The 26547-nt window shown below is 38.2% G+C and overlaps 1 protein-coding gene across 1 annotated transcript in view; it reads left to right on the plus strand.

The window, feature by feature from the left end:
• The window catches only part of CNTNAP2 (contactin associated protein 2), a 974788-nt gene that overhangs the window by 308138 nt on the left and 640103 nt on the right, over positions 1–26547 (plus strand). Inside the window, exon 2 of the mRNA XM_068395817.1 lies at positions 2399–2509. Within this exon, the coding sequence (XP_068251918.1) occupies positions 2399–2509 (111 nt within the window). The remainder of the gene's footprint in view (positions 1–2398; positions 2510–26547) is intronic.

Here is a 26547-nt window from a genome sequence, read left to right on the forward strand (position 1 = left end):
GGTAAGAGGTGTCTCTGCTTTGAGGAGCAACCTTGAGAGGCATCCCAGCTCAGGGGGAGATCACTGCCAGACAGCCAGGCTGCTTAGCTGGGAGAGCTCAAAGAAAGCTGTCATATTTATGGGATAAAGTGGTTGGCTCATAGTCAACTTCCATGTGATGGGAAAGGTAAGCATGAGACTCCTTGTACACACAAGTTTCTTTGTTCCTCAATAAATGAGTCTTGGAAAAGCCACCTGCTATTCATGAGTTAATCTCACGATCTGAGTTCCAAGCTCATACGCAGCGATGCTCACTGTGTCACTCTGCTTCTTTGTGGGTTTTCGGAGAACAGACTGGAACTAGAGAAGTTTTTGGCCTGGTTATGGCTTAGGCTTTTACCTCCTTAGGAGCCTGTACCAATCTACTGCTAGTTTAGTTAAGGAGTCGAGTGCATCTCTCACACCTAGACAACAGAATTAATGACAAATTACTTCAGATCTCTAGCTAGGTAACACTAATGAAGTGGCAACAAGAGCAGTTTGCTAGCAGTGTTTAAGTTGAAAACCTATTTTTATGAACTACCACATATACACTATAGATAAAGAAATACATCAGAAAAAACTTTGTCTAGTAACTCTCTGATTATGACATTTAGGGCAAAATTTGTAATGAGTACTTCAGTCTGCTGCTCGCTTCTGTTCTTAAGCTCTAACCTCGTACTAGTTTGACTGAAATAATAGCAGCCTGGCACCCAAGATCTTAAAACGTAGGCCCTTGCTCCATGCCGTACCCCTGCGGCCACAGGAAGGTCCTGTGCTGCTTGGGCGGTGTGATGGGAGCACAAGGCTCCGTGCCCATCAGGCTGCAGGCATCTGACCGAATGTGCCGTGTGGCTGCAGCGGGAGGAGGGAGGACAGGAATCGATCCTTTCGTTTTGTGGTATAAACAATAATGCTCAAAACCATTTTTCTTCCCTTGTCAAAATTCCATCATTAAATACTGTGGTAGTGATCTTTAAAGTCATTGGAATTGTCCTTTAATTCAGTGCAAAGCAATTACCATTTACTCTTGCCTGTGCTTTTATGCTGGTATGAATTTTGTTTTCTCCTTTAACAAACTCTCGTACGTTTGTGAAGGAAACGTATTTATTTTGTTAAATGTCAAAGTACTGAGTCGTGAACTAATATTCTTCTGTATTTCTGTGCTTCAGTTTCTATTGCTGTGAAAGTAATTTTATTTTTCATTATATGAGACTGGAAATTTTAGGAGACCTGCATTATAAATTACTTGATTCACTCACAATCCTTTTTTCCCCTTAAAGTTCCTGTTTTGAGGGTAGGATTAATTCAGTCTCCACGTGTGAACCAGTCTGACCAAATCACCATTTTCTAATTGCACCAAATATGCTTCCTATTAAGGGTGGTCTGATGCTTTCTAGATATGTAAATTGAGAGTGTTTCAGAGCAGAGCCTGTGTTGCAGTGGGTGTGTTTAAAAAGATGAGTCAAGCAGACTGGTGTAGGTTACGTTTTTTTCTGCTGTGGTGGGTTGTACCTGAAATGTAAACGAGTAATTTAACCTACGTATTTCACCCATCTGTTGAAATAACTGAAGAAAACCTAGAACATAGGGCAGTACATTAACTGTCTAAGTATTTGAAAAATCAAAAGCTAGTTCTCTTCATTCTAATTTACATAACTTCATACAACAGCAGGAGATTTGTTTTAAACTTTTTTCTTCTTTAGAAAGGCAAAGATTCTAATTTTGGTTTTTCCCATCTTAGATGCTAATGCCAAGTTAATCTTCTTTATACTGAGTAAAATAGAAGTGAAGTGCTCAAATGGATTATGGAGATTATATTTTAAAAAAGAGATTATTTTGTTAATTTTTTTCAGTAAATCTGTAATATGTGATAATTCATAGGCATTTCTTCATGTACCCTAATTTATTTTCTTTTTTAAAATATCAGGTTATCAGCACTTCTGTTACAGAACTGAAAGTTTGTCTTATCTACTTCTTACAAAGCTTTCATGATAATACTTCTCTTTAGCACTACATTTTCATGTCACCAAAAATATTCCAGATAGGTCAGGCTTTTTGTTCATTTGTAGTATCCCTAAGGAGAGTGGTGGCTCATGGTTAGGCATTACCATTACCTGATATTATCCTTTGTTGAAGTCTTTATTTTCTCATGTTGAGGTGTGTGTGTGTGTTTGTGTGTTTTGGGGTGGTTTTTTGGTTTGTTTGGTTTTGTTTGGGTTTTTTAACTGAAATGTTGGGATGTAGCCATGTGCATTCCACATATACAAAAATAATAAGGCTGTGTTATTACCCAAAAGAAAAATAAAGGGCACATTGTCCATTAATATGTATGAATAATTAACTGCATAAAGTGAATCTGTTTTTTCTTGTGTTTCAGAAAAGTGTGATGAACCTCTGGTCTCAGCATTACCCCACTCCTCCTTCAGCAGTTCGTCATTTATGACAAGCAGCTACGTGCCAGGGTATGCCAAGCTAAACAAGAGAGGAGGTAAGGGGCTCTCTCAACCTGAACGTTCAGGTACTTCAAGAACAAAATGGTGAATGACATTTTTGATATGAAGATGCTTTTTATGTAAAATAGTATTGCTTATGTTTGTTTTAACGAAGTCTTAGCTGTCTGACAGACTGTTTTTGTAAACGGAATGGATTTCTATTTCATTGTATGTGCTAGTAATTGTAGTCCCTTGCACCACAGGGAGAAATACACTGTAGCAGCATGGGCCAAATGCCTAATGTCGATGGAGTCACACGGTACAGTTGTGTAATTGCCTTCAGTTAAAAGGGCATACCTGTGTTCATCGAGCAAGTGAACGTTTGTAAGGTCATGGTTGTTGGAGCAAAACTAAACATTTTTGATGTGCTTTGATGATTTAAATTGTTTCCCACCTTAGCAACGACTGCTGTCATTCAGCTTTTTCTAGCGCTACAGGAACTTTGCCTTTTGCCTGTATTTCTGTGATGCATTGAGCTGTTGTTCAGAAGTAAGAAAGCCACCTCAGTTTTGGTGGTTGGAAGAATAGGTGCGTAAGTTTGATGATCTGCCTGGTCTAACTATATCCTGATATCTTTGTTTATTAGTCTGTAACTCTGTGTGTCTGAATTCTCTGTACGTGAGTGTTTTACGTGTGCAGAATTCTTGTTCTTTGATCTCCTCTTCTCTTGGTTTTTGTTCCATAAAATCAGCCTTAGCCAGCTGGCAAGGTGCTTTCTTTTAGTGATTAGTAATTGACCTGGTGAGTTGCTTATAGCTCTACTCCCTATGGTACCACCCTGTGCCTGTACTTTCAATACCTCTGCTATCTTTCCATGATTGTAGTCCTCTACAGTTCATTTTTATTCTACGGTAATAGTTTGTTCTCTGCAGAGTATCTACTTTAGCTACAGAAATATACCAAAATTGTTACACCAATCATCACTAGCACATGCGATCACAAAGCTGAGTTAAAGGTAAAAGAGGTTAGACTATGTTACCTGTTTGTTAGAGAATTGCTATGACAACTAAATGAGCTGACCTGAAGCTGAAGACTAGCTTAAAGGAAATATGACTGACAAGCTCTAGTCCTGCAGCTGTGCAGAGCTGATGCAAAGCCTGTGGCCTGTCAGTCGCATTGGCAATTTCTTTGGTTTTACACCTGCACACTAGTAGATAGCTTTGTTTATTGCTTCAGAAATTTAGAATATGACTTCTGAGTGAGAATAGATGCCATTTTATACTGGCTTTGGGATTTTACTTCATTGTTGCCTTTATTTTGTTACATACTTTTTAGTAATTCTCATTCTTTCTGTTGCAATATGTCTGAACATGGGTTTGGATAGGCTGGTGGGTCCCCTAATTTGTGTTTTCCACTGTTCATTGTCCAGATGAAAGAAGTTAAGAAACAAGTCAGTTCTAAAACACTGGTTGAATTCTGCTGTATCTGATCACAGTTAAGTTCATTTGCATTCTATTCCCTGTCCTAAAATATAAAAAAAGTCATTAGAATCACTTCAGTAAAATAAAGCTTTGCATCAGCTTGGTGGGCAGGATCTTCAAATTGATTTTAGATGACTATTTCTCCTTTTAGTTTACTAGACTTCTTATTCTATTGTAAGTGAAAGGCAAATCTGACATGTGGAATTTAATTTTTTTCCTTTAATTATATTTACCCTCCCCTTTCTTACCCTTATAATCACTATGGTGCGGTTTCTTTTAATGATGTTTCTTTAGCAATATGGATCTTCAGTGCTGTCATTAATCAAATATTTGCTTAATTTCCTCTATCAAAAGGTCATTTGAAATTTAGTTGCATCTCTTTGCTTAAATAGCAACTTCTTTAGACTGTTGTCATCCATCTCTTAATACCCATGAAGCCTAGCATACATGCATTTCAAAACTGAAGCTTTGATATATATGTTACCTAATTTTGCTTTCCTAATTCTAGTGCCAGTAAAAGTACTGCAAAATTCAGGAACGTGTTTAACAAGGGAACTCGGCCTTTGCTGTGTTTATGCCTTTGCTTCTACAAATGTTGGAAAATACCTCAGTTTTAATGCTGAGCTATTTTACAACATCATGGAATTGCAGATATTGCTAATCAAACCAGTAATAAGGGAATCCAAACTTTTTTCTCTCCAGAGAGTCATTATCAGCTAATAGGTTCCCAAATCAAATGTGCTATTTAAACCACATTGTGCTTGAGTCATTAAATGGAAAGAACTCCCCCTCCTCTAGCCCCAGACCCTTTAAATTAAGGAAATGCACATTTGAAAATTCTAGTCTCCAACCTAATTATATTTTTCTTTGCCGTTTTCACGGCACTTCACTCTAGACTGGCAAAAGGCTTTAGCAGAATAGATAGTATGTTTTATTCTATTGATGAAGACACTGATGTACTGAACAGTCACATCATGTTATTAAGAAGGTTGCAGTTGTGACTGTCTATGTTCTAGTTCAGTTTCCTGCTGTAAATGTTGCAATTGGAAGGCTGCACATCAAAGAGTTTAATAATTTGAGCAGTTTATAGGAGGCTTCAAAAGCAGAAACATCCACAAATTTATTTCTAACGTTTGATATCACTTTGTTTACAAATCCCATAACTAGTGATCTAGGCAAACAGAACTAAAACTTCATAGAATGGCGTTGATCTGGAAACTGAGCCTCCAGGGTGTATGTGTAGGGTATTTTGCTATATCAGTATGTGAGAATATTTTACATTTTCCACAGCTGTCTACTCGGAGCCCCGTAAGCCTTCGCTGACTTAGAGATTAGTATGTATACTTATTTCAAAGGAAATGCAGATTTGATGGACAGAGTATAACTTGATTAGAAAAGTTAACCTCTCCAAATCTGTTTACTTGGTGCTTCATATTCTTCTGCGTTGCCCCTTGTTCCTGTTGTGATCCGTATTTCTTGTTAGGGTAAGCAAAGAAAAGTATCCTGAGCTTTTTTTTGGGGAAAAAAAAAAGAAGTTATTTTTAATTAGAGAAAAAATTACTGATTGTCGAAACAAATATTCAGTGCATGTATAATATATAAATTAATACATATAATGTATTAAAATTTGAAGCCCCAATTTCTATGTCAGTGAGTGAGAGACTTTGATTTATATAATTGTTACAACTGTGAATCCGTGTTTCCATAATCACAAAGAGCCAGAGGCCTGGGGGTACAATGCATGTGTGCATTTTACACCAGCTCTCTCTTTCACTGATCCCCAAAGCACCCCAGCTGTTTCATGGGCTGCCTTCCCTCTTCTGGCTTCCTGGGCGCTTTCAATCATAGCAGCTGTGAAAAGCAAGCAAAATGCTTTCATTTTATTAGTCTGGCAAGAAGTAGGGAGCAATAAGGCCCCAGAAAACGTAGACTATTTTGTCTTTTCCTGTTTGTGAGCAAAAGAAGGTCGTTCCTTTGCTGTACTACTGCTTAACAACACATTTCACTGGGATTAGTGCTGTGTGAAGCAATTCCTGCTATTCTGCAAAGAAGGATCCTGCTAGACCTGCAAAGAAAGGGGGTGAAGAACCTTTGAAACTTAAGGTGTGGCAAAACTTATGTGGAGACTGGAATGATGTGATGAATTGCATAGTGAAAGTACGTTTGGGGAAGGTAGAGCATGGTGACTCCTGACTTCTGTTAAGTGCTCATAAGCAAAAGCTAAATGGCACTGAATTAGGAACTGTCCAAAGGTTGCTGTAGTCAGATTCTATCAAATTATCCTTTTGAAAGTAAGATAATTTATCATTTTTAACAACTAATTGTGATACTGTATTGCAATATTTTTTCATATTTTTCTTAATTATAAAAATTACTAACGTGTTGTTCAGTGCCAGTATAACAATAGTACAGATTATTTTTGAAATGTCTGAGGCTTGTATAAGAAAGCACCACAGGAGAGGAGAAATGTACGTGGCTTTTTTTTTTTGTTCCTGTCACTATCACTTTTATCTAAATACACGAAAACGTTGTTAAATCTTTGAATACTACAAAATCCTAAAACTTTTTACTATGGATGCCCTTCTTAACTGAGAGATTATTCAAAATATTTTTTATCAGCTCACATGCTGTGCCTATGTAAACCAAACTTTTCTAAGTGTATTAAATGATCCAATGCAATATTTGGAGAAATATGAGAATGTGTTACCTTTGAAAAAAAATATTTAACTTTCCTTTTCAAAATGACTGACACAGGAGTCGTTCACATTGGCACATAAATACATGCCATTAAGTTATTGACAGCACTGTAACACACTTTAACTGAAATCTAGTTAGTAGACTAGCTAAGAAGATCGTAGAATCACAGAATTGTTTTGGTTGGAAAGGACCTTTAAGATCATCGAGTCTAACTGTTAACCCAGCACTGCCAAGCCCACCACTAAACCATGTCCCTCAGCACCACATCTACTCATCTTTTAAATACCTCCAGGGATGGTGACTCCACCACTTCCCTGGGCAGCCTGTTCCACTGCTTGATAACCCTTTCTGTGAAGAAATTTTTCCTAATAACCAATCTAAACCTCCCCTGGCACAACTGAGGCCATTTCCTCTCATCCTGTCATGATCAGATTTCAGAGTTCCTTCCATTTTTGTCATATCTACTCTCCTGCAAAAGTAGTCCTTATTGCTACCACCTTACTAACTGAAGTGGTATCAGAGGAAAAGCGAGTTTTCAATTAGCTCATTCTTGAGCTTTTTAAAAATCTATCTACAGTAGCTTTTGCATATGTGATGTCAAGGTTAAAAGGTCTAACATCTTATGACCTGCCATCAGTTGAATCAATGGACTGCATCACATCGTAAGGAGGATTCTTAGCACATGTTTGATATAATGCATTATCAATCTTCCTTTTAATGGTTCCCAAGCTATTGGACCTTACACTTCTCGCTAGTACAAGAATTAAAGCTGCCCATCATCCACCTCGTACTCTTTTAATTTAGGGAAGAAATTCTACATTATTTCAACATAATGTAATGTTATATAATATAATTGGAAGCTGCTTGAAACTGAGCAGAGTCTCAGAACTTCAGAAATAATCCCAGAAGACAGTGAAAGTATGAAGGTCATAATGAATCTTTGGATGTATGGAAATTATCTTTTGCACAGTGGGATAAAGAAGAAGAAATTTAGCATCCAGGGCTCTCTTTCAAGTTCAGTATTGGGGGGAATCTGAAGCTGCCAATAAAATTGACAATGGAATACAAGGGCAGGTTTCTATAGGATAGCTGATGTTCAAAAAGCAGTCCTTTTATCACCTCCAGGTAACTCCTGTCTGGGCTTTCATGTTTCCTTTTAAACAAGGTGCTGACCTTGACCTGTTATCGGAGTTATTGATGTGTCTATAAAACAAGCATCAGAAGTTTTAAGTGTTGGCATAGGTGTAATTGAGACAGTGTGTTTTTTCTCAGTGGAGTTTTAAATTTTGGCTTCTGAGTGGAAGATGCAAGAACTTATCTATAATGGGATATGATTCATTTATTCCCCAAATCATTCCCAGTAAATCAATCAGATCTGTTCTGCAACGGCGCTACCAATATAAAAAAATGCTCGTGAGAGTCTCACCTTAGAAGAAATCTGGAGACACCTGGTCTAGGCTCTTTTTAGCATGGCTATTAAAACCTCCAGTACCATAACCAATATCACCACTTCTCCAATTCCTTATTACTTGTCTGTAAGGGGATACGAGGAGGATTTTATGTAGTTTTCCTTTTGTCAAGGTGAACGTAAAAGGGATGGTTAGTATCAGCCTGGATTCTGTGAGCTGTTGAGGCTTGTCCCTTCACAGGACTTGCCGGGAATTCAGTTTGGGTGTGAACCTCGAAGTAAGGAGGTGCTCACTCTGCATTAACATAATCCAAATAGGGACAGTAGGGAGATAGTGTGCAGCAATTAGCACACCGTAGATCGTCACCTTAAATACTGCAGTCTCCTGTGTCGACAAGACCTTTGGGCACACTAAGAATGCCTGTGCACAACATAACTCGTATTTTGATTAAAATCCTCTTAGAGGAAAGTTATTATAGAGTTGCCAGGGGGTTGTAAATTCACTGCCCAGGTTCCTCAATACTGTCTTTTCTAAGTAAGCAAGCACCTAACAGTAATGGATGGAGTAGCATAAAAACCAGTAACAACCACGAGAAAAGGAGTAGTACCATCCACTTAGCTTTTGTCCATCGATAACAGAGCTCTTGCTGAGTAAGAATTTATAAATAATTAAAACATGGTGGCCTTTAAATAAATAAACAATTCCCTTTCTGTAAATACGTGCTTTAGATAAACACACATTGTACAATCCAATTCAGTTTATTTGCTGAAACTATGCCGTATAATACGTAGTAGGTCAAATTAGGTGATCAAATGTCAGGGCAAATTAAATGTTGTTACCTATTAAATAATTACTTTTCCATTTAAATAGGTGGAAAGCGAGTTATTCATGACTGAAAAAAATAATCCTCTAGTGGTTCATTTATTAGTGCAACCTTAAAAACATGTCTGTGCTGGACGTGGCATTCTTTGTGTTGCACACAGTATAAACAACAGTATTTCTGGAATGTTTTAGAGAGAATACAAGTAACTGATATTTTGGGTTGGTTTTTAATTTTTTTTTTATTCACTTCAAGACGTAGCTCCTCTAGGAGTGCCTTTACCTGTGAGGGTAGATGAAAACACTTTTACTAGTAACATGGCCTTTTGATATTAATCCTAATAAAATTTTTGTATAACACTAGCTTCAACCTCTGGGTTTTTTCTTCATTTAAAACCACAAATAATTCAAGCTTAGCTTATCATTTGCGAGTTCTTTTGGAACTAGAAAGAAGAGTCATGTAGGAAAGGCATTTGTCCACTCCTGGCTATTGTTTAATGGTCAAATATTATTGCTGGATTAATATAATTTTCTGTATGTCTTTATCTGTCTCATATCCTACCACATAATCAATTTTGCTTATTCCGCACCTTCAAAATAAATAGCTGGGCCCCCCTCTTTGATTTGTAATGCAACTCACTTCAGCTCCGTGAATGCTGGTATCTCTGTCTTGAAGACAGTTGTGATTGCCACTCAGTTGACCTTAGCACTTGTTTTCTGTGCTTCCATGAGCTGACCCTAATGAAACATTTTTCATAAAAATCTACATTTTTAGAAGGAATTCTTAAAAATAAAAATGTTTGCACTAGCTCATTCCTCTGAAACGACAGGCTCTTTCAGTCTCTAGAGCAATATAGGGAAAAAACATGCTTTGCAAGAAGATAGCAGATTTTGTGAAGGGGCAGGAAAAAGAAGCATCAAAAAGGGAAAAAAAAAATACCAGTGTACTTCCAGGTCAGACTGATGTGTTGAAAAAGTAACTTTAGAAAGGAAAAACATCACCCTTTTCATTCAAAACACAATCCAAGAAACAAAGTCTGCGGAAAGTGAAGCTGAAATAATTGGATAAAAATAAAGCATCATTAGCTTATGTTAATTTACCATAGCCCAGCAAATACACAAAGCATGACTGTTTTTTCCAGTTCATAACTAATTTGTTAATTAAAGTGTTCAGAATACCTAATTGGATTATTTAATACATGCCTAGATGGGGAGGAGGAGAAAAAAAAATGATACTGAGCTCTCAAACTTTGTGTGTGAAACTTTTTCTACAGCAATCGTTTGCAGAGGCAGCAGTTCCAAGTCCAGCTGGAGATAAAGGCAAATGGGCAGCTGTGTAGGGCCACAGACAGCTGGGGACAGCAGATCCACCCTGGTTCTGCTGAGCAGCTAGCTTTTTTCAGGCAGGACTCAACTTAGTTCATTAATTGTTTCTGAAGCTAATGAAGAGCTGACTCTGGCAGAAAAGTAGCTGTGCTGGTGGCAGAGAGTAGGCAGCCTCACAGCCAGCCAGACTGGGCTGTATATCACAGATATTTTTTTCCCATATCATTAGGGACTGATGCAGCTCTGGACTTTTATCCTCAGAGTAGTCAAATTCAGCACTCTCAATGATTCTAAAAGTCCAGAGTTTAATTTGAAGGTTTCTCAAGCAGCATTGGGACTTTAGCCTGTTAAGTAGTTAAGAAATATTTTTAGGTGCTCTTAGTGGCTTCATTTCTATGCTATCTTGAAAAGACAGACCTGATTAGCTCTTCAGCTCCACTCAGAATACTTTTATTCTTATTTGCATTTGAGGGGGAGCTCACGGGCTCAAACGTGGGGTGGCTGACAAGTTTGTACTTGAGCTTTATAGGCAGTATAGTGTATCTGGTCTTTTTTGTATTGTTTGCATTCAGCTGCTTCAAATTTCACACGGATGAGTCATGCCCATAAAATATGCTAAAAGTTCTCACACCCTTTCTAAATGTCATTAAACTTGTATTGTGTTTATTTGGTATGTGTTTTGGAAGCATTCATCAAGTTTACATTCACAGAGGTATCACCTGTATGTGGAGGTGTTAGTGTGAGTCAGATGATATAGAGCTGTTAGTGCCAGAAGAGTATTGCCAATGCCAGGTTCTTGCCTGCATAAAGACAGTTTTTCACAGGAGGACATCAGTCCTTGTAAATCAGGCTCTGAATTATACAATCAATCCATTTCAAGATGTTACCTCTGCTGTCTAATTTCAATTCTTAAAACAGGGAGTGGAGTTTTATCCTATTTAAAAAGCTGGCACACTTTATAATTAAATTTTAGAGTTAACATAAAGGGTGAGGCTTTGGCTGAAAAATGCATGGTAATGACACCCTGGAATTCTGCTAGATGCCTGTTCAACCCAGTGCCTCAAAAGGAACATGCCTACACTGGAGTTGGCACATTTAACAAATTAGAAAATTTCTTACTTCCTCAGACAGTGGAGCTACTGCGTTTGCACAGATCGATAGGAACATGCAGGATTAAAAAAACCTCAACACAGGAAAACTGGCCAACCTCTTTTGACAGGTCCAGTATATTTGGGAGTAGCAGAGGCTGACAGGTTAGATATCCTAGGCTAGCTTATATCTACAGATAATTCAGACCAAGATGTGTGAGACTCATCTGGAATTGCGGCAAAGATGCAGTGAGTGCACAGAAAATGCACTGTCAGCTGCTGCCAAGGTGGGTGCCTCTTGTCAGACAGTGGTTCACCCTCTCCTGCCCACAAAATGCAGGTTTTCCTTACATAGGTGGATGTAGTGCAACTGGTAGGTGGCTTCTCCGAGCACAGCCAGAGCACTGCCATTCCGAAATAAGCCATAAACAAGCATAAATGCTGGTAGAAATGGGAGCTATTTGGCTACCATTATTACCTCCTAGTACAGTAATATGCCGAAAGAGAAAAAAGAAATAATGTGGTAAAATGAGGCTATTCGCCGCAGGATGGGAGAGTGCAGCTATTATTCATGTTTCAGCCTTCACAATTAGACTTAGATTATTCACAAGTAAATCTGAACTACACTGTAAGAGACAGAACATTAATACTCATTTTTCTGTATGTGAGTTATTGCATAAGTCACAAGAAATATCTCTGTATCTGGAAGAGTCTGACTTGGCATCCAGTCCCACATCATAGATCTGCTGTTGATTTCACTTTGTTTTGTCTCATTTTCTTAGATAAAACCATTTTTTAACCTGTTTGTGTGTAAGACTCACTTTTATATTGATAAAAATGACACAGGCACATGTACATTTGAAGCAAAAAAGTGCATCAGCTTGTACTGAGCAAGAGCACGCACTTTAGAAAACTTCAGCTTTGTGCAAGCCTTATATAGGTGAAAAGGGAAGAAGTGAATGATCGTGTTGTATAGATCCATTCACAGTGCTTTGAACAAGAGAAAATTCTTCCTGTGAGTAAGAGAGAATAATTTTCCTTTATTAGTTTATCGTGATAGCTGAGATTTGAGTCAGCTTTGTACAGAATGGCAGATGACTGCGGGGTGAGAAACTTGGTGTAATGAAGAAGCAGCAGTTTATTTATGCTGACCTAGATATATTAAAAAAAAAAAAAAGGCTGTTACACGTTCTGTGTTCTTGTCTGCATGGAGACTTGGTGTGCTGAAGGACAGCTAAGGACCAAGCAACCATTAGAAGAAAGGTCAGTAGTATTTTAACCCTTTCCTCCTGCTATCTGCCCTGCTTTTCTCCCTCTGAAGTGATCCATTTGTTTAGCTGTGATAAATTGTTCACAGAGGATAATGTTGTTCTGTATTGGATGTCTTTGGTAGTTTGTTGGCCAACTAAGAAATAACTGAATATTGATAATGAGGTATTGTCTTTTCAGAGCCTTAAACTTCTCTGACTGCTTCTAGGACAGATTTATACTTCTTTTAGGACAGACTTATATTCTTTGTGACAAAACTTATTTGAATGGTCAATTTTTCAGGTCACTCAATGTTAGAAAAATTGTTTCTACTGAGCTTCATGGGGCTGTATATTTGATAAGCAGTGGAAAAAAAAGAAGAAAGCTTGAAAAGCTGCCTTTTGAAAAGTTGCATTTTAGATGTCTTTGCTTTTCAATATTGACTACCACCAAATTTAGCATTCCTGCTGGGATTTTAGGCACTTACTCTCAGTGAGCTAATTATGCTTTGGTTAAGAAAGTTGTCAGAAATTATCTGGTGTTTGTAAGGATCAAAGGGTCCTACAGTATGTAAAAATAGGCAATTGGCCATGTCTGTTAACTACATAATATTTATAGATCAGGAATGAGTAGCTCTAAGTTATCTTACAGCCATCCCTGGCTTCTTAGCTTTTGCTAGTACAGGTTGAGTGATATGAAGATGACCCGGTTTTGAGGGAAGAATCAGGTGACATTGGGCAATGTTATAAAGGAGTAGTAAACAAGATTGTTGCTGAGCAAAACAGGGTATTATGCTTTTTCTGGGAAGGAAATACTGTTGGATATAGCATAGTCCTGCACTGAGTGGGCTTTAGCTGGCGTTATGTCAAATGTGGAATATATAGAAAATAGATGTTTATTTTAATACACAAGCCAAATTGTTTTCAATACGTACTGAGAGAGAGGGTATGTTAACTGCTTTGCTTTCTTCAGTACCAAGTTGTTGTCTATTGTCTATGGCAGGAAAAGAATCTTCAACAAAAAACAGTGCTGGGATTATTCAATTTGTTGACTTCAGCAGCTGGTCAGCAACGTCCCCCATAACACATTTTCAATATGCAGAGATGGTTGTTGCTTGTACATGTTGGTTTCCAGGTGGGGTTTTTATTGTGTTTTTTTTTTTTCTTCCAAATTTTGATTGACTGGTTTCTAAATTAGACCAAAATGGTGCTCAATTATCAGGAAGAAAAAGTTGCATACCAAATTTTTAAAACAACAGTTACTGAGAGACCAGAGAAGCTTTTAATTATGAGCCCAATTATTGTGAGCAATCTCTAAAAATTGTTTTAATGAACTTCTAGTTTCAAGAGAAAACCAAATTCTACATATTATAAGGATATGGATATCCATATTAGATAGATAATTTCTTATCTTAAACACACTGGTGGTGATGCTTTAGCTCTTTTCTTCTCTTGAAAACTTGAGTAATGTGAAATGCAGCTAAGGCCGCAACCAACATGTTGATGAGCAATGGCTGTTTGATGAGCCACATCCAGAGTCGTCTGGAAGAGTGTAGTACAGCTGGGGCTCAAAGCAGAGATACCAGAAATGAAGTGCTAATTGGCAATAAATTATTTTAAGCATTCCAGTTCTCAGGTTTCTCAGGTTTTTGAGAAAAGCTACTAGCTTACCAGCTCACTAGGTGTGATATGGCAGTTCCTCCTACGCTCTTATCTTGTTCTCTTACAGCTGGTCCCTCCATGAGGCTGGAGTCACAATGACAGTGTTTGCTGTAGAAATCTACAGGCTTATCCAATTTTATGGATGATTTCAACACTTTAAGCCTCTCAGGCTCTCCTACAAAGGGAGGGAAGTTTAAAGGAACAGGGGAAGTTAACTGCAAGTAAGAAAGAAGACAGGAGAGACTCCCAAATCTATTAATTTACTCTGTTGGCATAGATCCAGAGGTTACTGAAAAATAGTGTTGGGACTCTGAAGTCAGAACTCCAAACAAGCTCCTAAGTCAATAGAGACAGGGAAACAACATAAAGCCTTTGGTTTGACAAGAGCATTGGGGTTGCCAGAATCATTAAGCCATAATAATTTCCAGTCACCCAAAACCAATTTCTCCCCTTTCACTCTGTCTTCCATTCCCTGAAAACAGAAGTGTTCTCATTTTAGGGTCTTGGTCACTGGCAAGTTTTTCTGTTTCACGTGTAGAAGATTGCATGCGTTTTTCAGCTGGCTGCGTAACTGCAAAAATACATTGTCTGCGTAGTCTAACATGGCTCATGAAACACAGCTAAAAGCTTAGCTATAGAAATGCTTATAATGATTTCAGAAACTTACTGGTCATGAGTTTGCAAGCAAGGAAATTGAAGGCTGTAATCATGGCTTTTACCTTTAAAAAGGTCTAAAGATTACAGCTAAAGAACAGGATGCTGCTGATCGGAGTAATGATCAGCATTGTGAGATTTTGGCTTTCTGTCAAGGTGCTGGAATCTATTACAGAAAGTAATTTAATTATGCACTTTCTTATCTGTAATAAATGTAAATTGACTGGTTTACTTCCAAAATTTCCAATTAAATCTAGGTATTATTGATCCATCATACTGGAAGCTCATTGTTAGCATTTGCAGAAGTAAGTCCTTTGCCCAGCAGAGGTGGCACTATTAACTTCTCCTGCTTTCTCCTTGTGTATTAGACAAAGGCTACTGATGTTATCTTGTGATGTGGAATACTGCAGAACTGTGTGAATGGCATAATAGTGTCTCAAGAGAAGCTGATAGCCTTATTTAAAATATAATGCTAATACTGGAAATCTAATATGAGCTGCTATTATGGATGATTTAAAAATATCAACAGTACCAGCCAAACAGAAAATTTTTGAATGCATTGAACGTGGGGTCTATAAAAACTTAATTCAAAAGAGTTAAGAGTTAGTTTTGATACTGATCAATAGCAGCAGTATTGGTTAGTAAGTGTTGACAGAATTTTAAATGAGTGTATGCAACTTTCTGACAAGCTGTATTTAAAACATGCTTCCCCTTCCTGCTGCCCACAGAGAAAAACTAAGGACTTCGAAGGTGTAGAAACATGTAGCTATTTTTGCAAATTTAACAGGAATGAGCTAAATTGTAAGAGGTTACATGAAAGTAGAAAGAGGAGAAAAGAGAGAGAGATTTGTAAATGTACATAAGAAAATTGAGCCCCTAAATTCCATTAATTTTGCAGACTAATTAGCACATAAATCTCTTTGTTTTTAACATTTAATGGAGGGAGTGTCAGTCTTTTTTCTTTATAATTTACATGGAAAACATAAAGTAGGAATAACATGAATTCAGATCTGTTGAAACCAAGCTACATTGACATGCAGTGGCTATAGAGCTAATTCAGTAAATTGCTTTCAGCAAATTAGGACACACTTTAAAAAGTAGTTGTCGTCTGAAAACCACTGTCTGGTTCAAGCTGAAGGTATATGATGCACTTTCCCCTGTGGACAGTGCTAGTGAAGGGAGATTATGTAAAAACCAGAACTATTTGTGTTTGTTCCTAAAGGGACCCTCAGGCCAGAGAGTTTGTAAATGTCTTTCCTGGGTTTTATTAAGCTAATGTACCATGTCCACATTTGATTTCTTTTTACTCCCAGAGGGATTATATTGTTCTTTTTAACTATATGTGTTTGAAAGTATAGAATATGCTTCTAGAATATAGAATTGAACATCAGACTTTTCTTTGTCAAATAGATGGATGAACCTATAAAATGAGGTTCACCAATTTATCTAAGCGTTTCTTTGAAGGAAGAGCTCATGTCAAATGTAAGAGGAAAGCTCCAAATGTTAAAGCTAGCTGTTTATAACAATTCCCCTTATAAAAACAAGGATTTAGTCGTGCAACTTTTCAGTCCCTTCGTTGGTGGCTTAGCACAGTCAATTAAAATCCCTGGAAGTGTCTAGAAACTCAGTTTAATAGCACAGTAATGTCTGGATGGGGTGGGGGGGAGGGCGGAAGTATGTAAAGATACTTGCAGGTTGTAGGTACAAGAAGGTAATTCCCCTCTCTGGAGGTGGAACTCAAGGACTACAGCTTTCTCACAAAGTTTGTTCCCATGGAAAGGATCCTTTCATATGGGAGAAGACTGATCTTGAGGTGCTGTTAGCATTTGATGCCATGTGGTACTTTAACTCTGTCAAAAAAGATATGTTGAACCTATTGCAGTACTGGTGCCCTCTGTGTCACAGCTATTTCCATGACCTCAGATTCCAGGAACATATATTCATGGCTAATGGGAAGAGCCCTCACATCACAAAGAGAGAGATCACCAAGAAAAGTTTTAAAAGGTTGTATGAGAGTAAAAAGCTAGTGGCTGTGGCAGAGGCGCTGTTAAGTTTGCAGCAGTGTGCAGTGGGTTTGAGGGTAGTCAGAAACAGAGTGCATTGACATATTTCACAGCTTGATCCAAAACCTGCTAATGGAAAGATGCCCTTTGACTCTGGCAGCTTTTGGATCAGGCATTTTGTTGGCACCATCATCGTCGTCTTTGTATCCTAGGCAGGCATTAAGCAAGCATATGCTGCACGTTATCAGCCTGTTGAAAAATGCTGTGCATTTTTCACAGCATTGCTGTGTTTTTGGAAGGCTGGAATGTATGTGGAGATTTTGCAGTTGCTTGATTCCTGAGGCTTGTCACTTCAGAAACTCAGCTTTAGTGTTGAAGAAACTTGTCGCTGCAGATCTGGCATGACAGAGTGTAACACAATATGTTCTGACTGGCATGTAATCCTTCAGCTGATGGCTGTAGCTCCAGGGATGCTAACATGGCACAAGCTACTGTTTTAGATCACTTTCCATGGTGCTTGGCTACGCGCAGCCTTAGAACATGAATTTGTCAGGCAAAATTGTAGAAACGTTGAGAAAATCAGTGGCAACTAAAACTATTAGAGTTACTGTGCATTTAAGGACCTTTATAAGAACAAGGAACGTAATGGTCTTGCTGAGATCTTGACTATGATCCAAACATGCGCTGTACCAGGAGAGATGTAACAGAGAATTTCAAGTCTGTAAATAAAGATGGGTAGAAGCTCTGTCCCCTGAGGAATCTTGTGTAAAATGCTTCCCCATGTTCTTTTACCCATTAAGAATCAAATATGAAACTTTTTTTTCCCTGATCTTTGATGAAGCATATTAAATTACAGATGTCTTGCCTTTCAGATTTCTGAGTTTGTAAATCCAGCACTTGATCTTGCACATTGCTGAGCTTGTTGTCTGGTTCCACGACATGCACTGGCATCTGTTCTAAGGTCATTGCACAGATACCGACACTACTCAATATGATCAGCTGTAACCACGATATTCAGAATTTTTGACCTTGTAGCAAAATATTGGAAAAGGCAGCAGGATGGTGTTTGGTCGGTTACAAGGCAAGCTTAATCTACTCTTACTTTTGTGACTATAGCATTTGTCCACCAGTGCTAGCAAATGACTACTGGAGAAAGATGAAATATATACTGCTCCCAATTCACTGACTCCATTGTGAAACTATTGATAAATCTTCTGTGAAAATGTATACTTTGCTTTCAATATATTAGAATCTCATTATTTTCTAAATCTGTGGCATCAATACGTGACTTCCTTTACAAAGCAAGAGTTTGATAGTTAATATCTAATTTTCTGCTCTTCTTGTGCCCTTTCCTACTTTTTCTTCCAGAATGAGTTCAAGAAATACACTGTATGTTTCTCAATCTCTGTTTTTTTACTTTTGGCTTTGTTTGGGCAACTCTGTAACTTCTCAAAAATATGTATTCAGAAAAAAGGTAGAGGTTGTTGACCTTGAGATATGGGGTAGGAAATAACGAGAATTAAAGAAACCCACTTCCAGGAGAGTAAGCTTCCCCAGTACCAAGAATTTTATTTAAATATACAGTCAAGTGATATAATGAGTAAGTAAATGTCAATATCACATGGCAAGTTAATGCGTTACCCTGATACGTAGAAAGTAGTTGCTAGTGATGATTATGCAATACGGAATGAAAACATTTAAAAAATGTTAAATAAGAAACGTAAGTGTGTAAAATCAGGATTAAAGATTATTTTAAATAAACTTAATAATGAATTATCTGTTAGAACAGAAATGTCACCTATCTTACCAAGTTCAGCAACGGAATCTCAGGACAGGTTTGAGCATCTGCAGGTGGGAGGTTTGAGTGAGCAGTGATTCAAGGAGAGGAGGAAAGCATTTAGGGAGTAAGGCCCTTTTATTATCTTAATAATGTGAAATACTTTAACCTGTATAAAACGGTCAGATCATATAATCTTACCTCAACATAAACAAAATATTCTATTTAACAGCTACTTTGCACTCAAGGTGTTCCTCCGTCCTTTTGCCTATGGAAAGTCCTGCATTGGATCACTCATACTCTTCTAGTATATGTTTTGGTAGATCAAGTTAATATATGTTATATACATTATTTTTTTTACTGGAGTCATCTGTGTGATAAATTTCCTTTATAAAATCTATGGCAAATAACTCTTTTTCTCCGCATGATGCTTTGCTGCTACTAATAAGGAAAAAGAGCTCATATAATAGTAATAATAAATAAAAGTGAAAAAAATCACTGTGGCCTGATAAGCATTAGCTAGCTCTAATAAGTGACTCCGATTTTATGACACTTAATTAACATTGCCAAATGAGAAGCTAAAACTCTGGTGTAAGATTCTGTTAAACCCAGAATTAACAGCAGATATTTTTTCCTCTTTCATTCCTTCAAAAAACCTGTATTTAAACCTATATTGTAACCATAATACATATAATTATCATATCTCACTTTCCATTCTTAAGCCATGTGGTTTTGCCTGTTTAAGACCTTTTTATAGCACAATAATCACAGGATTCAATTTTTACAGAAGTAGTGATTTAGCTAGTAGTGGCTTGTGCTTTAGAAGCCCTTGCTGCATTCTCATTTCTTGGGCTTATGCCATAAGGAAAATCCCTCAGTCTTCTGTAGGAATGGTTTCCATGTAGCTGGAAGTAGAGAAGTTCTAGCTGTCTGCGAGAAGTGGTTTTCTTCAACATAAAAGTGAACCAGGAGAGCACAGAAGTTACGGAAAAGCTGTCATACCATTGCATGGATGTCCCTGGACAGTTTCTCTCTTGTCTAGGCTCAGCAAGTGGAAATTTCCTTGAAGACTGTTATGAAGACTTGCTTATTCCAGCATGCAGGCAAAATCACGAGCTTTATTCAGGAAGAGAAGGATGTAATCTTTATAAGGACAGAGCAGCCAGCTCTATGGGGATAGAGCCTTGGGTTGTGCGTGAATCATGAAGTAGGAGAGGTTATTAGCTTTAGCGTAACAGCATTTTTCATAAAGTTTCAAAATACTGTTTATTTTCACAGTTGTCTGTGTGAGGCGAATGGTGTGTTACAGCAGCTTTCAGACAGGCAAACTAAAGCGTACAAAGCTATTTTTATCCTCACTGAGGTGTTTGTTTGCCTGGGCAATGCTTCTGCCAAGTTACATGATTTCTTTCTTGAGCACTCCTTTTGTAGCTGTGGCTGTTTCTTCCTCTGCCAACTGCTGCTCTGTACAGATAGAAATTATTTCGGCATGGTCGGCAGCCTTGCTGTGTGGGGTGGTGGGGTTTTTCCTTTTGGAGGGGGGCTGGGTATACTGACATGGTCTGGACATGCAAACGTTCTTCTCAGCAGTGTTATACTCAGCAGTCTTGACTGGCAGTGTAGAAACAATGCATTCAGAACAAGTATTTCAAACTGTAGCTTAAATGGAGAGCGGGGAAACTGCAGAGAGATTAATTTCAGCCTGGGGAGCCGTGCCATCCTAAAAGCCTTAGAGGGCTTACAGAGGCAGGGAGAGAAGTGGGGGTGATTCAGGGCACCTGAAGTTAAATCCTGCTTTGAATCCTCCCCCAGACCCTGAAAGCTGAACCTTCCTCCTCTAAAGCTAGCATTTCCATATCCCCCTCCCTTCTGTAGGTTAAAATTTAAGGAACAAGGGTTGGAGTGTGTATTTGGGGCTTTTAATTCATTATACTTTAATTTTTGAAATGCTCTACTGCATGAACTTTGAGTTCTCATTAATTTATATTGAATAAAAATCCTAGCAGAATTTCATTCCCTGGTTAGTGTCTAAAAGGTATCAGATTAGTTAATCCCGTGTGGGTAAATTAACATTTGATGCCACTGATAAAAGCACTGTTGCTTCTTTTAGCATTACAACTTTTAACTTTTTCTGCTGGCTTTTTTCCCTAGTACCGTCTCACATGATTATAATAATTTTGTATACAGTGCTATGTTTTGGCTCCAAGGAGTGTAAACTCGTTAGGGAATAGTCAGTATTTATTAGTAGTTTACTGTAGACTTCAGGCAAATCATTGCCCTAAAAGGTTGAATTCTGCTGTGGTATAGTCCTATCTTGAAATTAACATATTATTTTGCAAATTAAAATAAAGAATGAAATTGTTGCTCCTATGTTGTTGCAGCTCTGTGTATGATATCAATAAATGTTTTGCTATTAGCAAAATAGAAGGCATAATATGAGCTTTCATCATAAAAATGAATGCAGTACAGAGTAATTTTTAAAAATAGAATATATTTTCTTAATGGAGAGAAAGGATAACAATCTGGGTACTTCTTGCATTATATGTATTAATGGAAAAAGTAATTATCCTTTAGCTTTGTTAAAAGGAGAAAACCCTGCAAACCCCTTGAATCAGCTGTATACTAGGTTTCAAAAGTAATCTCACAATATTTCGCATTCTGTGCTCCTGATTTTTAAGGAAAAACAGGGGAGGGAAGCACATTTACTGACAGATTAAACAGTACCAGTAACTTCTATTAATGCACGGCACTGATAATATCAGGGTTCCTGTAATACCACAAGCAAGATCTGTCTCGGAAGCATTTGGAAGCCGTGGCTAGTCAGTGAGGCAGGTAGAGAAGAGTCCTGTCCTGTTCTCAGTGGTAGTGCAATCTGGCACAAATAAGAGAATAATGTAGCTCCCTCTAGCTGTTAATTTTCTAGACAATTTGCATACAGAAAAGATTCAGATAGTGATTTTTAAGCATTCAGAAACTTTCGGTAGAGCTGACTAATTCCGCATCCCCCCCCAGTCATTTTGTTTCAGAAAAGAGAACCTCTGTGAGAATTATTGGCTTCACTTATAATTATAGTGGGAAATTATAAAAATGTGTAGTGATTTTAGCACTCTAGCACTCAAGAAGAAAGGAATAAGGTAGTCAGAAAAATATTTGAGTCTGCTTTATTAACAGTTCTGAGTTTTGAGAAATCATCACCATTTGGGTTAAAACCAGCTTCTGAGAAATTCCTGTAAAAAGGGATTTCAGGTCTGAAATCTCCTGGATAGGAAACACTAGGGAGAAACCTTCAACCTGAGCATAATCTCGAGTGTATTTTTTCTTGCGAATCCCAAAAGAAGCAGCTTAAAAAAAACCAAATAGACAAACAAAAAACCCTGGTAGAAATGGATGAAGAGTAAGAGAGGGAGAAGAAAAGTGAGCAGTGTTCAGGTGCTGTAGCATGAGCCCAAGTGAGTGTTACAAACATCAGCAGCAGCTGGCAAAGGTCGACTGTTGGCAATCATCAAGGGAGCTGGGCTTCAGCACTGCTGTATTTAGCAGCAGGAGCTCGGCCAGGTCATCTGATGTACTTGCTGGGCTAAGAGTCTTTCAGGGCATGTAACAGCTGGAGGGAGCCATGAGCACGGCATTTCAATGGAGAAAAATTTCTTATGGGAGACACAGAGCAGGAGATTTGGAGTTGCAAAACATAGGCAGAAAACAGATAATGATAAAATGAAATAATAATGTAGCTTTTATTTGTTAACAGTGAGCATTTCAAGGCAGTGGTGTCTGCACATCACCAGAACACAGGTATACACCAAAGCACAACGGCAGAACCTATATTCACTACAGGATCTCACACAGCAAGTCTCTGCAAGACAGGAGGTTCAGCTTTTATCTTTTATCACTGAAGACTTGTCACAGAACAAGATAACTGAGACTGAATTATGGCATTTAATCATCTTTCATGTACAGTCATTGGAGGGAAAAAATATTAAGATGGGCTAGAACATCACGATTTAATTTACAGAAATTCAGCTTTGCCTGCCATCACTTTGTGGACTGCACTAATGGGAATGGGATGATTTAGGTGACGAAAGTATTTAGGCATCTCATTGCTGTTGAAATGGTATAGATCAGGTGCAGGAATACCTTAGTTCCTCTTTCTCTGTCATCTCTACTAAGGAGGGGTCACAACAGTTACAAGAAACTACCAGAAGTGTCATAATGAGCTTGTATCTGGATTTCAAAGTGCTGTAAATGCTGTTGGATCACAGTCAGTAGAACTTCACTATTCCTGATCTGACCATCATTAAAATCTTGTGTAAGAATCTGCTAATCAGGGCTCGATTGCCCAGCAGAGACACTGCAGAGGCAGTGTCTGCTATCCATTAGCTATGCTCTTGCTAGTTCTTGTCAGGGATACGACCTGAGTTGTTAGGAAAACCCCAGTGCTGCAATGCATAAACATGCAATGAAAGATTTGTGTCCTGGTACTTGAAAAGGGGCTGTGAGGAAAGGGAGATCTCTATCCTCTCTTCCTTGTCTTTTGTGTGCCACTGTGGTGATTTTGTATGCAAGGGGTTTGCTTGCCAGGGTGCAGTGATCCATTGCCTTGCCTCAACTTTCTGTCTAGAAAACAAGAAAACACCTCATGGAGAAGAAGCTGCTCGATGCCTTGAATACAGATGATGCGCACGGAATATTTAAATCTCATCCAAGTTTTGTTTAAGATCCATTAGGATGCAGTTGTGAATTAGCTTCTTTTTGCATATGTAATTAGAAAGCAGAACAGATGGGAAAGGCAGAGTTTAAAGTGATGTGTTCATTAAAATAACCAAAGCTACAAAGTGTTTATTCCCCAGCAGCGGATTCAGGATACGAAGCTCCTCAGGCTTATGATTTTTTTCCCGTTTTGAGTTTGACAACTGTGAATGACAACGATGAGATCTCTTTTGCATCGTTTTTATTGTTAGAGATATCACCACTGTTCCTTAGGGCAGCTTGATCGTTCATTCCCTCATACGGGGTTTGTGCACAGTTAAGATATACCAGGAAGCAGTGGGTATTAAGAAGCAGACACTACATCAAGGGATTTATTTTAATTGCATTTACTGTAAGAAAGATCTACTGGGATTTAAAAAATAATACAGTGATTTTAATGTTCTTTTAAAAAAGATCTGTGTGGACTGTATCCTGATAACTACTGTTATCCCTTGGGTTACTTCTACTCTTAACTTTCAGGTTTTTAAATTAAAATGAAACAATTTTAAGAAGTATAATTAGGGTTCCCTCACCTCCTCCCATCTATTTTTTAGTAGAGGGGAAGTCTTCTAAAACTAGTCTAACAATGTCCAAAAAATACATACTAAAGTGAATAAGGGCTAATCCTTATTCTCACTCTCCTCCCTCCCACCAAAAACGTATGACATCGTTTAAAGAAACAAAAAGTATACTTTATCAGAGAATTTAAGTCACACCAAGGGAAGACACTGGTAAGTGCCACTAGAAATCAGTAGAAACATTCCCAGTGACTGGTAATGGACACTGGATAGGCTGGTGTGCTACGTCAGTCTTTGAGGAGTCAACATCAATGCTGATACTGATCTCTCTGTAGACTTACAACTTGCAGCTGCTATGGGGGAAGGCTAATTTGGGGAATGAATATTGGATCTTTCCTATCTTCTGCTGCCTGTGCAAAATGAATTTTATCAGATGTACTTTTTAGGGAACTCAGAACTTCAAGGCTTACCGGAGCGCAATTCTTGTTGCACCTCTGGAAAGTTGCTGTTGAAACTCTGGGGGAGTTAGGCCAAAGTTTGGGTCTAATTTGTCAGTTTTCAGTAAATACGGTTTGATCTGGGATAAATTCAAATACTGAATTCTGGAGAAGAAGAAAACTAGTTGTCATTTCTGTCCTCTTTGTTCTTCTCTGTGATATTTAACTTTTTACAAAATAAATATAGGTAATTTTAAATAGAAAGTGTCTATAATCACGCTGCTATTTTCTCAGTATTCACTGCTTTCTACTTGGCCTTCATCTGAAGCAGAATGTTCATTATTTGCCCACCGTCAGCATCATGCACGGCCTTGTCTGCAATTCCATCACTACTGTTATGTGCTGGAAAGAAGAGCTCTTCAAATGTGCAAAAGCAAATCCCTACCCTGAAGACAGGAACTGGGTTACAAATCCAAATTTAGCTAGAACAGATGAATCAAGAAATATAACAATGCATGCTGTTTGTGATAAGGAAATAACAAATGTTTATCCATGCCAATATCAGGAGAATCACAGAATCAATCAGGTTGGAAGAGACCTCTGGGATCGTGGAGTCCAACCGTTGCCCTGACACCACCCTGTCAACTAGACCATGGCACTAAGTGCCATGTCAAGTCTTTTTTTAAACCCCTCCAGAGATGGTGACTCCACCACCTCCCTGGGCAGCCCCTTCCAATGTCTAATGACCCTTGCTGAGAAGAAATGCTTCCTAATGTCCAACCTGAACCTCCCCTGGCGAAGCTTGAGGCTGTGTCCTCTTGTCCTATCACTAGTTGCCTGGGAGAAGAGGCCGACTCCCACTCCACTACAACCTCCCTTCAGGTAGTTGTAGACTGCACTAAGGTCACCTCTGAGCCTCCTCTTCTCCAGCCTAAACACCCCCAGCTCCCTCAGCCATTCCTCGTAGGTCAGACCCTCCAGACCCTTCACCAGCTTGGTCGCCCTCCTCTGGACTCGCTCCAACACCTCAACATCTTTCTTGAAGTGCGGGGCCCAGAACTGGACACAGGATTCAAGGTGCAGCCTCAAGAAGATTGCTTTAATTAGAAGTGGAGCCCTATATGAGGATTGGAGTCTCTTTGTTAGAGGGCCTTACCTAAAACAGGGTAAAAACAATACTTACTCGAAGCAGCTTGAAGTGTTTAATCATCCAGGACTTCTGTATGTGCATAACCTTTCTCGGTGTGACTAGACCCACTCAATGCTATGATGTTATTTGCTCTGCGTAAAGTTAAATGTTTTACTGTCTGTATACAGACAGTCTTTAGAATGATAAAATGGACAAACAGAGGAAGCCAAACCAAAACTGGAAACAGTCATTGTAATGGTGACGAAAAGTGCAGGTAGATTTATGCAGTTTAGAAGTTTGGGTCTTTTATATTGTTTTCTAGGGTGTTGTAGAAAATGGCTGCCCATATTTTCTCTGAAGTGCAGTGAATGAGTGATCTCAGTATTTCAAAGTTTTCCTTTTTGTCTTGATTTATCTTTTATGTAGAGGAATGACAAGCAATGTCTTGGAAAATAGCAAGGTATCAAAAAATATTGATTTCATGCTATTGCAGTGACCTAGAAAGTGCTATTTCTCATTGAAAGTTTGAGTTGTGTTTTTCCCATACAAATAAGCAGATTCAAACTCTGACAATGTTTCGGGTTATTATGACATAATTATTAAAAGAGGCATATTTTGTTTCCTTGTTGAAAGGCTATCGAAATTTTCTATGATTAGATAAAGTAACCTCTTGAATTATAACTACCACAAATCCTAAATCTTGTATCTATAGCTTTTCATAGTTTGCTTTCTAATGAGATTTCTGACTAAGGATCCCCTGCTTCTTTCATTCATGTCATTGAAACCTTTTATTACTGATTTGAAAAGAGAAGCAAACTAGACTTACAGCAGTACTGGTGTTTTTTATTTTGTGATTTGAAGTAGGGAATGATGAACAGGTGTGACTAAAACAAGAATGGATTCTTCTAGTGCAAATTAATCTTTCTGATTTCAGCCATGAATGAAGATTAAAGTGCCAGATTTTCGAAACAAAGAAGATTTCTAACTGAAATGGAACAGACATTTTCAAAAATCATCACTGTGTCCATTCTTATAGTTCTATAAGCTCAGCAGCATATGACAGTTCAGATAAAAATCTAAATCTGTAAGCCTACCCCAGCT

The sequence above is a fragment of the Nyctibius grandis genome, chromosome 3, assembly GCF_013368605.1.
Source record: "Nyctibius grandis isolate bNycGra1 chromosome 3, bNycGra1.pri, whole genome shotgun sequence".
Lineage (NCBI taxonomy): Eukaryota > Metazoa > Chordata > Aves > Nyctibiiformes > Nyctibiidae > Nyctibius > Nyctibius grandis.